Source organism: Eschrichtius robustus, chromosome 6, assembly GCF_028021215.1.
Source record: "Eschrichtius robustus isolate mEscRob2 chromosome 6, mEscRob2.pri, whole genome shotgun sequence".
Classification (NCBI taxonomy): Eukaryota; Metazoa; Chordata; class Mammalia; order Artiodactyla; family Eschrichtiidae; genus Eschrichtius; species Eschrichtius robustus.
The window spans coordinates 86,794,374-86,809,889 of NC_090829.1; the positions used below are offsets into that span (position 1 = coordinate 86,794,374).

A 15,516-nucleotide genomic window follows, 5' to 3' on the forward strand; every position below is an offset into this window, starting at 1 on the left:
ACATTCTTTTATATATTTTTTCTTCCATATAGATCCGTCGTCATGAAATACACAAATCGAAGAATAGAGCGTTAGTACACTGGGAGCTCCAAGAAAAAGCTTTGAAGAGAAAATGGAAGAAGCAGAAACCGGAACTTTCTAATCTTGAGAAAAGGAGATTGTCTCTCATGAAGGAGGTAATGCTAAACTGCATTATCTGTAGAGTTAGAAAGAAAAGAAGAGGTAAATAGGTGTCTCTCTTTTCCCATGTATTTGATTCACATTGGAGAGACTCTAATCATTATTGTGCCCTTACGCAATGATCTACAGGTAGACTTTGGAAACAGGAGCAGAGTGACGATTACAGTCTAGTTTCGTGATTTGAATTCCCGCTCTTCAGCTTACTAGCCAGGTGACCTTAAATTATTAACTTCTCAGCCTGAATTTTCTTATCTTTAAACTGGAGTAACGGTGTTTGCCTGATTGTATTGTTAGGAGATTTCAGTGATAAAATATTACTAAAGTGATTAGGACAGTCCTTGGCACATAATTAATGCCATATATATATATATAAAGCTGCTATAATTATTTTTCTCAGTTCAACAGCCATGCTGTTAGATTACTTTGCAAAAAAAAAAAAATATGTGTTTGTCCAACAAATTAGTAAGGCACTTGTCTTTGGCTTAATCTTTTGTCAGATGTAGGGTGTTTGAATCAGTAAGCAGAGTGGGTAGGAATAAATAATATAGAAAATAAGAAGAAGCTACAGTAAAACCCTTCTTTTATTTGGGCTGAAATCATTGTAAAAGAAATGCCCTTATTCTTCTTGTTCAGTGTTGGAGCTTATGGCACTTGGCTGTCTGGGTGACCTTCTGCTGCAGCTTTAAGTCACATTCTGTCTTTTGAGGAATTTGTTAGGCTTCTTAGTGAAATATGAAAGTCATGACTTTATATATCATGAGGAAGAATTATATCTCCCAAATAAATATTTACATGAGCTTGTAAAAAGAACAGTGGATTGAGAGAGAATGGTTCTTTAGAGATACGTATCTTTTGGTGATCTTAGGCAAGTCACCTACATTTAAATGTTACATGGTAATTCTCCATGAAAGGCCTAAGAACACAAATCTGGCCAGGGAAAAAGGCAGCCCCTTTGAGGTGACTCTGGGCTTTTGTTTCCCCTCCCTAGTGGCCCCTGCTCATGTCCTGAATCCCTTATACCTTGTAGATGTGGTAGAATTAGGGGTTGAAGAAGAGTGGTAAGAGAGGGTGAGTGAAATTTCTCTGCCTTCTTTCTGTAATGCGGCTTCCTCATGCTCTAGCGTAGTGTTTCTCAACTCTGACTGATTCTAATTTCCATTTAAAAAATTCCCATTAAAAAAAAAAACCAGTATCTGCGCTCAGACATATTTATACTCAGGTATTCTAATTCAGTTTATCTGGGATGCGGCCCCACTTAGGTATTTTCAAGACAGTTGTTATGTAATTTTTAATATTTTGCTAAGGTTGAGAAACTCTGCTATTAGTGGGATTTAGGCATTTCCATTTAACAACATATTTTGGAGGTTTTGCTATGTCAGTATTTAGAAATCTACCTTTTCTTTTTTAATGGCCAGGTAGTATATGGATATACCACAATTTATTTATCTAGTGCTTTATTAGTGGACATTCGGGATGTGTATCAGAGTATGGTATAAGCATCTGGAAAAAAAAAAAGACCCCAAAATATACTGGTTTAAACAAAATAGAAATCTATTTCTCTTTTATGGAACAGCTCAGAGATACATGGTAGTGGGTAGGGGGATCTCTGGTCCTTTATTACAGGACTTCCATGTCTGAGTTTGGAGTGGCTGTTCCAGCTTCCTTCAGATGTTTCCCAGGCAGCATGAAGTGGGGAAGAGAATGCATGTCATTCCCTTTACGTATCACCCAGAAGCTCTGGCTTCTATCCCATTGTCCAGAACTTCATCAGGTGACCACTGTCACCTGCAGGGGTTGTTGGGAAATTAGCTATGTACTTGGCTAACTTGGGAGTTCTGCTGTTAAAGAGAAAACAGAAAAAAAGGATATTGGTGGATAAGTAGCAGTGTCTGCCACCCACAGATTATTTCCTGCCTTGTCACTATAAATAATGTAATGAATATCTTTGAATATGTTTTTGAGTACATGTATAAATATATTTGTAGGATAAATTCTTAAAAGTGGAATTGCTGAGTCAAAGGATTCGTACATCTATTATTTCAGTGTTGCTATATTTGTAATGTCTGTGATAAGGTATGTGAGGGGACCAAAGGAAGAGTCCTCCTTGGGCATATCCACCTAGGTTTTATCGTTATGTGTTAGAGCTACCAGGACCCGTCCCCCAGAAGCTGGGCTCCTCGATTAACGTAAATTAAGAGAAAAGCTCTTTGACCAGCATAATCTTAGGTATCATTTGCTGTATGATCCACTCATGCCATGGGAATCAAGCAAATAAGGGTCCAAATCCAAATCAGAGAGAGGGTGGCTTTGATAAAGATTCTGTAAATTTTAAAAGTATAGTAACTAACCTAGTCTCTTTGTACTTTCCCAATTCTGTCTGGTTTTTATTACCAGAGAGCAAAACGGCTAGCATGAGAAGTTTCTAATAATGTTTTTGAAGGGACCTTGACTGATCTTTTGAAAATCCAAGATGTATTCTGTTGTACTCTTCATAAGTTTGGTTTTGTGCTCTGCAAACCCATCTGCAGAAGTAATATATACAGATGGGCCTGCAGAGATTGATTTACCTATCATGAGGATGAGTTTTATCATAGAGGAGTGATAAAGAAATCCAGAAAGAGCAGGAGAAAGCCAATGCTCTGACCTCTGGCCACTCAAGCCATCTGCCCCAAGGAGCCTGGGCAGGGACCAACAGGGAGAGGGCTGCAGGGCAGTGGGTTTTCTGGAGACCTCATTATAATTAGTCTCAGGTCTTGATATGATAAAATTATTTCTCCACAATCTGCTTCTTTCAATTTATATCTCTTCATTTTGATAGGAAGTCAATACCTTTTTTAAAAATAGTAAACAAAACTGCTGCTAGGGAATATATTTTGTATAATTTTTCTTGTATAAGTGGTAGATTATAATGCTCCATTTACTTTCTTTCCTAAACTCTAATCACATGTGCTACAAGATGGCTAACCAGGGATGAAAATTTAAGTTGTAACAACATTGTCAAGTATCTCTAGAGTTGTATGCAGATTTAGTATACACTTTTGTATCTCTTGACAGGGCCTAGGATGCCGGCCTTCTGACTCCAAATGTGCTCTTTGTCCTGTGCCATTCCAAAACTTACTCTTTGTGGAGAGAACAGATTCAGGACTTTATTCTCACTAACAGAGCCAGCCAACCTGCTTGGCTTTAGCAGGGGAAGAAGGGGGAAAAAGTCAGACTGTGACTCTTGTTATTTTTCTTCATGTCCTAAAACAGTAACTGAGGTCACATTGTATGCTTGTTTCCATGGTCTAGAGAAATTCTGGTAAGAGCATTTGTTACCAGATGTTTTGATTTGAGTCAGTGTTGGAAACTGGAAAATTTCCAATTTTGAGACTCCTTTCAACCTAAGAATGCGATCTGGTGGTGGTGGGTGTTGACTTGCTTTTACTCTAGCCTGCGCATCCTTGCTTGTAGCTGGGAAAGTTCCTGAGTTGAAAGTGTATAATCAGAGGCACCGCTGTATTGGTATTTTTTGAGTTCTCATTTCTCCAGGATAAAAATCGAGCTTGTTTATAAATGCAGAAGCATCACTTTTTTGTGTAATGCCCCCAAAGTTGTATCTCACGTCGTGTTTTTTAAGTTGTGGGTCATGACCCATTAGTGGATTATGAAATCACTTTAGTGGTTGAAGCACCAGAGTCACACATCTGAGTTTATGGCTCAAAGATTCATGTTTAATCAGTGTTTTTCAAACTGTGGATCACAACTTGTTAATGGATTGTAAAATCAAGTAAGTGGGTTGCGACCATCATTTGAAAAAATAGAATAGACACTAAAAAGAAAATATCAGAGTGGTTCTCGAAGAGTAAGTTTAAGCAGAGCTTTTATTTTGGTGTTTGTCTACATTTGTGTGTGGACTGGGTCATAATTTAATAATGTATTTCTTTGGATCAAAGCCAAGCATTTGAAATCCACTAATTATTATAGTAGCTCCATCTACTGGTACTTAATGATATTGCCACTCAAGGATTTGAGATTATTTTTAAGCTCCTGCCTTTGTATGGACTTTTCCTTTGTGATTTATTAAGTATATATATTTTTTCTGAATAATAATATTTATCACTAACATGTGTCTAGATTCTTTCTGATCAATACCAGATGCAAGATGTATTGGAAAAATCTGATCATTTGATGGCTACAGCAAAAGATCTGTTTGTTGATTTTCCTCGTAGGCGCACAGGTAAAGTAGTCACATCAAACAAAAGTTTCTTTATCTTATTCATCATAGCCCACACCTGGCTGTTTGAAAGAATTTAAAATCTTTTCTCAGGCATCATATTATTTCTATCACATGTGTTCTAGGGTGGATAGCATATAAGAGTTGTTAGACATAGATTTATTATAATTTATTTGCTTTTCACTAAGAATATTAACTATTACAAATTACTCAGTTAAAGAAAGGTAAATTGTTATTATTTACTAAAATATTTTGTGAAGTGTATAAGATTTCATAATTTAAGGTATGATTTCATTTTCAGCTTATTAATATTAAATTACCATATAATTAAAGTATCTGCTTTGTATGTAATTTGAGTGAAGCTTAATTCGAAACCTAAACCAACTTCAGTGTCTCTCTAAAAGGAACTTTGCCTCTTGTGAGATGCACAACATTATTCACTTTAATGTGTATATAATCTGTTGTTTATCTTAATCCCTAAAAACAGATCATTAGTTTTTAGTTTAAGGTTTGAATCCTGGCTTGGCCCCTCACTGGTGTGACTCTGTGCCTGTTGCTTCACGTCTCTGAGTTTCAGTTTACCCATATGTAAACTAATGATACTAATAACCTCATAGGATTTTGTGAGGGTGAAATAATTTAATATATGTAAAAGCATTTAGAACAATGCCTGGCATATAGTAAGCACTATTTAAGTGCGAGTTGCTATTATTATTATTTAAGATTTTCATATGATAATTCAGACCTATGGCAGTGTATAGTATGTGTGAAGTCAATTTAATTAAATGAAACAAAATCATCATGACTTATTTTCCTTCTGCAGGGTTTCCAAATGTAACAATGGCTCCTGATTCCTCTCAGGGTCCCATTGTGGTAAATCAAGACCCTGTCACCCAGGCCATCCTTAGTGAATCTGTTATTGAACCTCAGGTAACGTGCTTTACTCACAGCCATAATGCTCATGCTGAAATTCAGTTTAAGTTGATGTAGATAGGCATAGTGGTAAACATTTCAAAAGCTTTACTATCTAAATACCAAGTTGTGGTTGCTAGAATTGTTCTTACTCAAGCATAGTGCACTTTCTGTGAGTAATGCTTGTATTAAACAAGATAGGACTGGATAATAATAGCTAACATTTATTGAGTGCTTACCTAGGAGGTAGTTACTATTATTATCCCCATTTAGCAGATGGAAAAACTGAGGCTCAGAAAAATTAAGTAACTTGTCCAAGATCACATAGCTAGTTAGCATGAGAGATGGCATTCAAATCTAGGCTGTCTGGCTCCATAAGACTGTGTCACCCAGAGATGTAGAGAACAAACGTATGGACACCAAGGGGGGAAGTTGAGGGGGTGGTGGTGGTGGTGGGATGAATTGGGAGATTGGGATTGACATGTATACACTAATATGTATAAAATAGATAACTAATAAGAACCTGCTGTATAAAAAATAAATAAAATTAAATTAAAAAAAAAAGACTGTGTCACCATTACAAATATGGAAACAGCAAGAGAGTCTTTCCACGTCCCACTTTGGAGTCAGGTGAACCTATGTTCATATTCTGTTACTTACTAGCTGTTTGATGTTGAGTTGATTTCTCAAGGTATCTGATGAGTTGGCTCAGAGAGTTTTTTGTTAAATGGGAATAGAATATACCTGCTATGGTTGTTGTGAGGATCAGCTCAGATAGGTTATGTGAAGTGTTGAGCATAATACCAGGTGTTAGTTCTTCATTAAATCTTTGTCCCTTCTTTTTTTTTTATAAATTTATTTATATTATTTATTTATTTTTGGCTGCGTTGGGTCTTCGTTGCTGCACGGGCTTTCTCTAGTTGCAGCAAGTGGGGGCTACTCTTCGTTGGGTGCTTCTCATTGCAGTGGCTTCTCTTGTTGCGGAGCACGGGCCCTAGAGCACGCGGGCTTCAGTAGTTGTGGCACCGGTGCTCTAGAACGCAGGCTCAGTAGGTGTGGTGCACAGGCTTAGTTGCTCTGCGGCATGTGGGATCTTCCTGGACCAGAGATCGAATCCCTGTTCCCTGCATTGGCAGGTAGATTCTTACCCACTGCGCCACCAGGGAAGCCCAAAAAGAATATTTTAGACTATATCTGAAAGTCAGTGAATTAGTCACTATGGAACAGACTTGACTATTTCTTTAAAAATACCTTTGTCCCTTCTAATGTATTAGTGTGTTTAAAAAGCAGCTACCCGAGAAACTTTGAATTTATTGACCAGTTACATGGGAAAAGTATAGTAGTAAAACATTTATTAGCTGTATCTTAATCTAATTGGAACTCTTAATTAATCAAAATGTTTAGAATTTTGAGATTGGAAACATTTTTTAAAAGCCCATGAAGAATTTAATACTAAAATAAATCAACTTTTTAAGAATGACTAGGTCTCAGTACCTGTTTAATGCAATTTCCTAAGTTATTTGTATCTTTTATGAAAAAAAGGAGAATCATCAATTAGATGGATGGTCCTAGGGAATTACAAGGTCCAGAATCATATAAATATACTGTTTTCTACTTATAAAGGCAATTAAGTAGAATGTTACACATATTTTTAATAGCCAAAGTCCATTAGCCATATCCCTAGCCAAAAGCCATGTATGTTTTGGCACTTACTAAAAAGTTAGCTTTCAAATGATCATGGTCTCTATGATGAAGGTTGGGAAATGGCAAGAGGCAAGGTTAGAGAGACAAGAAGGAGCTGGGTCACGAAGGGCTAAGGAGCCCGAAAGCAAGAGTAGAGCCACTAAAGGATTTTAAGAAGAGCGCAGTCATGGCGAAATTGACAGTAACGTGGAAGATGGATTGGGGAGGGAGGGACAAGACTGGTGAGAGGATCTGGTTAGAAGACTCAGGTTGGAATCTTAGCGAGAAGTGGTGAGGACTGACCCAAAGCAGTGGCAGTAGGGAAGGAGGCAGAGGGGAAGAGGGATAGATTGGAGAGATTAAGAAGGGATAGAATTGACAGGATTGGGTGATTGATTGGATGTGATGGATGAGGAAGAAGGATAATTTCCAGTTTGCTGGCTTGAGAACCTGAGTAGATAGTGATGCTGTTTATGGTCTTGGTAATATGACAGGAACAAGAATGATAGTACAGGCTTAGGAAAATGTACAGGCTTAGGAAAATGGTGAATTTTAGACATGTTGAGTATATGTATATAGGATGTTCTAAGGATATCTTTTAGGCAGTTGGATATAAATGTTGAGGGCTCAAGAGAGATCTGAGTGAAGCTAGAAATTTGGAAATTAACAGCATTTGGCTCGTAATTGCACCTTGGAATTAGATATAATCATACAGAAAATGAGTCAGATGAGAGGAGAAAAGGTCCAAAGGGAGAAACTTGAGTGACATCAGAAAAAGGGAAGGGTAGGAAAAGAACCAGTAAAGGAGATTGGGAAGGAATGGCCAAAAGAAGAAAAACCAAGAAAATATGGTATCATGGAAGTGGAAAAGAAAAGTTTATCTTCCTCAAAAGATTTTGAGGGAAAGAAATGAGTGGTCATTGATGTCTAATGAGTCAGAAGTAAGGGAAGGCAAAGACAGAAATATCCATTTGATTTGGGAACAGGTGTGTTGATGTTGACCATGTAGAGAACAGTTTAAATGGGGTGGCAGGGCAGAAGCAAAGTTGCAGGGCATAAATGGTGAATGAGAAGTGGCGGGCAGCTCTTTCAAGAAGTTTGTTGCACAGAAAGAGTAGATGGTAGCTCGAGGTGAGTATAGGGTACGGATAAGATGGCAGAGACTTAGATTTAAATGTGGATGAGCTGAAGCCAGTAAGGAGAAGTTGAAGATGCAGGAGAGAGAAGGGGCAATTGATGGACTAGAAGGAGGTAAGAGGGTTTGGGTTCTAGGCCACACGTGGAGGGATTAGCCTTAGAAGGAGGGATCTCTCTTCTGTTACGACAAAAAGAAAGGATGAGTGTGTATATAACCAACCTGTGTTATTATTTTATTGTTGTGTTGATAAAGGCTCTTAATGAAGTAGATGATGACCAACGAGAAGGAACTGTTAACAGCCAGTCAGAAGAAAGTGAGAATGAGTTGGATAACTCTCTAAGCTCTCAGTCAAACACAAATGCGGACACGTAAGTATAGATGGCATAAGTATCTAAGATGCTTCCCTTTTTTCCAAAGCCATTTCTTCCCCCACCCCTACTTTATTGAGATATAATTGACATATAATGTTGTATAAGTTTAAGGCATACAACATGTTGATTTGATATATACTGCAAAATGGTTACCATCATAGCATTAAGTGATGGATGGTTAATACCTCTGTCACATCATATAATTACCATTTCTTTTTTGTGGTGAAAACATTTAAGATCTTCTCACTTAGCAACTTGCAAGTATAAAATAAAATATTATTAGCTATAATCACAAGAAGTTATTCATCTTATAACTGGAAATTTGTACCCTTTTACCATCTTCCCATTTGCTCCGCCTCCAAGCCCCTGGTAACCACCACTCTTTATCTATGAGTTCAGCTTTTTTATTATATATATATATTTTTTTTTTTTTTAATTTTTTAAAAATTGTTTTATTTATTATTTTTTTTGGCTGCATTGGGTCTTCATTGCTGCACAGGCTTTCTCTAGTTGCAGTGAGTGGGGGCTACTGTTTGTTGCGGTGCACAGGCTTCTCATTGCGGTGGCTTCTCTTGTTGCAGAGCACGGGCTCTAGGCTTGTGGGCTTCAGTAGTTGCAGCATGCGGGCTCAGTAGTTGCGGCGTGTGGGCTCAGTAGTTGTGGCTCACAGGCTCTAGAGTGCAGGCTCAGTAGTTGTGGTGCACGGGCTTAGTGGCTCTGCGGCGTGTGGGATCTTCCTGGACCAGGGCTCAAACCCGTGTCCCCTGCATTGGCAGGCGGATTCTTAACTACTGCGCCACCAGGGAATTCCCCTCAGCTTTTTTAGATTCCACATATAAGTGATATCATACAGTGTTTGTCTTTCTTTGTCTGACTTGTATTTCTCAATGTAATACCTTCCAGGTTCATCCATGTTGTCACAAATGGCATGATTTCCTTCTTTCTCATGGCTGAATAATATCCCATTGTATATGTATACAATGGAATATGATATGTATCTATGTATCTCAATCACATTTTCTTCATCCATTCATGTGTCGACATATACTTAGGTTGTTTCCATATCTTGGTTATTGTGAATAGTGTTGCAGTTAACATGGGAGTGCAGATATCTCTCTGAGATCCTGTTTTCATTTCCTTTTGATATATACCCTGAAGTGAGAATCCTGGATCATATGGTAGTTATATTTTTAATTTTTTGAGGAACTTCCACACTGTTTTCCATAATGACTGTACCAATTAACAATGCCACCAACAGTGCACAAGGGTTCCCTTTTCTCCACATCCTCATTAACACTTGTTATTTCTTGACTTTTTGATGATAGCCATTCTTACAGGTGTGAGGAAATATCTTATTGTGGGTTTGTTTTTTTAATCATTTATGTGTGTTTGTTTTATGTTTGCTTTTTTTTAGTTTGCTTTCTGTTTTTGTTTTTGTTACTTTTGTTTTTATTGTTTTTTTTTGGGTTCTTTGGTTCTCTTGTTTTTTGTTTTCTTTGTTTTTTTTAACTTCTGTTTTATTTTTTGTTTGGTTTTGCTTTTGTTGTGGTTTTGATTTTCATTTCCCTTATGATTAGTGATGTCAAGCACCTTTTCATGTATGTACTTGTTGGCTATTTGTATGTCATCTTTGGAAAAATGTCTGTTCAGTTCCTCTGCCCATTTTTTTTATTGGATTGTTTGGGGTTTTTGCTATTAAGTTGTATGAGTTCTTTATGTATTTCGGATATTAACCCCTAATTAAATATATGATTTGCAAATATTTTCTCCCATTCCATAGATTGCCTCTTCATTCTGTTGATTGTTTCTTTTGCTGTGCAGAAGCTTTTTGGTTTCATGTAGTTCCAGTTATTTTGTTTTGCTTGTGCTTTTGGTGTCAGATCCAAAAAATTGTTGCCAAGATCAATGTCAATGAGCTTCCTCTATGTTTTCTTGTAGGATTTTTACCATTTCAGGTCTGATGTTTAAGTCTTTAATCCATTTTGAGTTAATTTTTGTGAGTGGTGTAAGGTAGGGGTCCAATTTCATTCTTTTGCACATCTTTATCCAGTTTTTGCAATGCTATATATATATACACATATATATACACACACACAAGTATTTAAGTTGTTTCCAATATTTTTCAATTAAAAAATGCTGCAGAAGGGCTTCCCTGGTGGCGCAGTGGTTGAGAGTCTGCCTGCCAATGCAGGCGACACGGGTTCGAGCCCTGGTCCGGGAAGATCCCACATACCGCGGAGCAACTAGGCCCGCGAGCCACAGCTACTGAGCCTGCGCGTCTGGAGCCTGTGCTCCGCAACAAGAGAGGCTGCGATAGTGAGAGGCCCGCGCACCGCAATGAAGAGCGACCCCCACTTGCCATAACTAGAGAAAGCCCTCGCACAGAAACGAAGACCCAACACAGCCATAAATAAATAAATGGATCATCACGTTTAAAAAAAAAAAATGCTGCAGTGAATAACTCATGCATATGTATTTTTGTATGGTTGAAGGTGTGTATTTAGAGTAAATTACTAGAAGTGAGATTTTGGGATTAAAAGGTAAATGCTATGTAATTTTGTTGTAAAATTACTGAATTCTGCTTTATGAGGGTTGTAGTATTTTGCACTCCTACTGGCAACTTACAAGAGTGTCTGCACCAGAGTGTGTTGTCAGACTTCTCTGGTGATTTCATAGGTGAGAAATGTTATCTCAGTGTAGTTTTACTTTGCCTTTCTAAGTGAAATTGATAATTTTGTCATATATTTAAGGGACATTACAGTGAATTGTCTATTCATGACTTTTGCCCATTTTGCTTTTAGGGTTTTGGTCCCTCTTTATTAATTTGTAAGCATTCTTTACATATTAAGGATATTAGTCTTTTACCTGTGTAATATGTTATATTTTCTCCCAATTCGTTGTCTTTTGAATTTCTTTAACAAGTAAAAGATTTAAGAATATATATGTAGTGCTCGCTTTGGCAGCACATAAGCTAAAATTGGAACAATACAGAGAAGATGAGCATGGACCCTGTGCAAAGGTGACACACAGATTTGTGACGCATTCCATGTTTAAAAAAAAAAAGAATATATGTATAGTTTGAATTTATCATTCATTGCTTTTACATGTGGATCTTGAATCACACTCTGAAATTCTTTCCTAAAACTGGTTTTAGAGGAATTCACTCATGTTTTCTTCTGATACTTCTGTGGTTTTATTTTTTATTTAGTTCTCTGATCCATTGAGAGTTTATTTTGGTATGTGGTATGAGATATGGCTCTGATTCTTATCTTTTCCTAAATTGGTATCCAATTGCCCCAGCACCATTTATTACTGCCCCACTGATCTGATATTCTGCCTGTGTACATTAATTACCGTGTGTACCTGGATCTACTTCCGAATTTTCTAGTCCACTGGCCTTGTTTCTGTAGTCATGCTCCAATACCACACTGTTTTAATTAGAGTTTATATTGTTTTAGTAGACTTCCCTCATAGCCTTTTCCAGTTCAGAGTTTTCATAATGATTGTTACATGTTTATTTTTCTGTATGAATTTAGTGTCAACTTATTTAGCATCATAAAAAAGTTTATTGATATTTTTGTTATATTAATAAATTAACTAGAGAGACCTGACATCTTTATTATGCTGGGTTTTACTATCCAAGAACAAAGGATGTTTTTCCATTTATTAATGTCTACCTTTTTGTTTTTGAGGAGTATTTTAATGTTTTTCTCATATAGGTTTCCTCATTTCTTGTTAAATTATTCCTGAGTATTTTTGTTGTTGTTGTTACTATTTTATTTTATTATTTATTTATTTATTTTTTGAGAGGAGGAAGGATTTATTATTACTGGCAGCAAGTAAGATGAACTCGGGGGATCTTTCCCAAAGTAGTGTCTCCCCAAACAGCAAAATTGGGAAAGTTTTAAGCTAAGAGTACATGCATATTCATGAAGAGGCTTGAGCAGAGGAGAATTCAGCATAGAATTGGGACAAATGTTGACAGAATCCAAGCTTTAGTTGATTGAAGTCAGGAGGGTCAACACCATCGTTCCATCTTCCACCTAGGTGGGGGCCTTAGTTCCTGCAGAGCTCAAAAACTGTATCAGATTGTTATGTATATCCCTTGAGGAGCAATTAGGACTCGTTTTATTGCTGAACTTTTGTTTCTTGACTGCGTTTTCTTTGTTACTGAATTCCCTTACTTCCCTTAAGATCAGTAACTACTGAGACTGGTTCAAGGGCAAGCATTGTGGTCAGGCTTAGATCACAAAATGGCTTAGGCCAAAAGTGACTTCTCTCTTTTTCAAAAATTTATTTATTTTATGGAAGTATAGTTGATTTACAGTGTTGTGTTAGTTTCTGCTTTACAGCAAAGTGATTTAGTTATACATATATGTGTTCTTTTTCACATTCTTTTCCATTATGGTTTATTACAGGATATTTTATATATATATATAAAAAATACAGTAGGACCTTGTTGTTTATCCATTCTGTATATAATAGTTTGCATCTGCTAATCCCAAACTCCCAATCCATCGCTCTCTCACCTCCCCTCCTGTTTGGCAACTACAAGTCTGTTCTCTGTGTCTGTGAGTCTGTTTCTGTTTCATGGAAGTTCATTTATGTCATATTTTAGATTCCACATATCATATGATATTTGTCTTTTTCAGTTTGACTTGTTTTACTTAGTATGATAATCTCTAGGTCCATCCATGTTGCTCCAAATGGCATTATTTCATTTTTTTTTATGGCTGAGTAGTATTCTAGTGTGTGTGTGATGCCACATCTTCTTTATCCATTCATCTGTTGATAGACATTTAGGTTGCTTCCATATCTTGGCTATTGTAAATAGTGCTGCTGTGAACATAGAGGTGCATGTATCTTTTCAAATTATAGTTTTGTCCAGATATTTGCCCAAGAGTGGGATTGCTGGATCATATGATAATTCTATTTTTAGTTTTTTAAGGAATCTCCATAATGTTTTCCATAGTGGCTGCACCAATTTCCATTCCTACCAAAAATGTAAGAGGGTTCCCTTTTGTCCACACCCTCTCCAGCATATATTATTTGTAGAATTTTGATGATGGCCATTCTGACTGGTGTGAGGTGGTACCTCATTGTAGTTTTGATTTGCATTTCTCTAATAATTAACGATGATGAGCTTCTTCTCATGTGCCTATTGGCCATCTGTATCTCTTTTTTGGAGGAATGTCTACTTAGGTCTTCTGCCCATTTTTTTGATTAGGTTGTTGGGGTTTTTTTTGTTATTGAGTTGTATGAGCTGTTTGTGTATTTTGGAAATTAAGCCCTTGTCGGTCACATTGTTTCCAAATATTTTCTCCCAATCTGTAGGTTGTCTTTTCATTTTGTTTATGGTTTCCTGTGCTGTGCAAAAGCTTATAAGCTTATTTGTTTATTTTTGCTTTTATTTCTATTGCCTTGGGAGACTGACTTCAGAAAACACTGGTATGATTTATGTCAGAGAATGTTTTGCCTATGTTCTCTTCTAGGAGTTTTATGGTATCATGTCTTATATTTAAGTATTTAAGCCATTTTGAGTTTATTTTTGTGTATGGTGTGAGGGTGTGTTCTAACTTCATTGATTTACACGCGGCTGTCCAACTTTCCCAACACCACTTGCTAAACAGACTGTCTTTTCTCCCTTGTATATTCTTGCCTCCTTTGTTGAAGATTCATTGACCGTAGGTGTGTGGGTTTATTTCTGGGCTCTCTGTTTCATTCCATTGATCCAAATGTCTGTTTTTGTGCCAATTCCATGCTGTTTTGATTACTGTAGCTTTGTAGTATTGTCTGAAGTCTGGGAGGGTTATGCCTCCTGCTTTGTTCTTTTTCCTCAGGATTGCTTTGGCAATTCTGGGTCTTTTATGGTTCCATATAAATTTTAGGGTTATTTGTTCTAGTTCTGTGAAAAATGTCATGGGTAATTTGATAGGGATCATGTTAAATCTGTATATTGCTTTGGGTAGTATTGCCATTTTAACAATATTAACTCTTCTAATTCAGGAGCATGGAACATCTTTCCATTTCTTTGAATCATCTTCAGTTTCCTTTATTAATGTTTATTGTTACTATTTTAAATGGGGCTTTCTCTTCCATCGCACCCTCTAACTAGTTGTTTGTGTTATGAAGGCTATTGATATCAGTGTTTGTTTTTTTTTTAGTTTGGGGATCTTTTTTTTTTTTTAATATTTATTTATTTATTTTTGGCTGCGTTGGGTCTTTGTTGCTGTGCGTGGGCTTTCTCTAGTTGCGGTGAGCGGGGGCTACCCTTCATTGCGGTGCGTGGGCTTCTCATTGCAGCGGCTTCTCTTTTTGCGGAGCACAGGCTCTAGGCGCGCAGGCTTCAGCAGTTGTGGCACGCAGGCTTAGTAGTTGTGGCTCGCGGGCTGTAGAGTGCAGGCTCAGTAGTTGTGGCGCACAGACTTAGTTGCTCCACGGCATGAGGGATCTTCCCGGACCAGGGCTCGAACCCATGTCCCCTGCATTGGCACGTGGATTCTTAACCACTGCACCACCAGGGAAGTCCCTGGGGATCTTTTAATTTAAAAAAATTTACTTATTCATGATTCGACAGGCATTTAAACAGCAAAACATGTATTTATATGATTACAATTTGTATTTTTCAGTAATCTACATCATCTTCAGGTCTTTTGAGTGTCCTATGTGTTTTATCTAGTGAATTTCTGCAATTAGCACTACATCTGATAAAACTGGTGCTCATTTCTCAAAGGGGTTTGCTAAATATTACCAATGCTGGCCCCAGACCTAGACCTGCATTGACAAATACCGTCATACGGTTTGAGTGTTTAGCCCCTTCTTTAGAGAGCACAAAGTCTCAGCACTCACATGAGGGTGACCCCTGCACAGAGGTTGCAAATTCTGATGTCTACCAGCTGATCAGTCCCAGTTCTTCGCAGGCTCCACGGGCCCAGATCCTCTAACTTTTAAAAGGAAACTAGAGAATGTAGAAACGTCCTAATTTTTAAATTTTGGAAACTTTGAATGTAAAAAAA

General features: G+C 37.3%; 1 protein-coding gene and 1 non-coding gene across 8 annotated transcripts in view; both read left to right on the plus strand.

Moving 5' to 3' along the window:
• SPICE1 (spindle and centriole associated protein 1) overlaps positions 1-15,516 on the plus strand; it is a 70,675-nt gene that overhangs the window by 13,712 nt on the left and 41,447 nt on the right. For all 7 annotated transcript variants that reach the window (XM_068546736.1, XM_068546741.1, XM_068546742.1 and 4 more), the window contains exons 4-7: positions 33-176; positions 4,297-4,399; positions 5,220-5,326; positions 8,382-8,497. In XM_068546736.1, coding sequence (XP_068402837.1) covers positions 33-176; positions 4,297-4,399; positions 5,220-5,326; positions 8,382-8,497 — 470 coding nt within the window. The remainder of the gene's footprint in view (positions 1-32; positions 177-4,296; positions 4,400-5,219; positions 5,327-8,381; positions 8,498-15,516) is intronic.
• LOC137766922 (U6 spliceosomal RNA) lies at positions 11,448-11,554 on the plus strand. Its single transcript, XR_011074448.1, has one exon. It is a non-coding gene; the product is annotated as a U6 spliceosomal RNA (small nuclear RNA).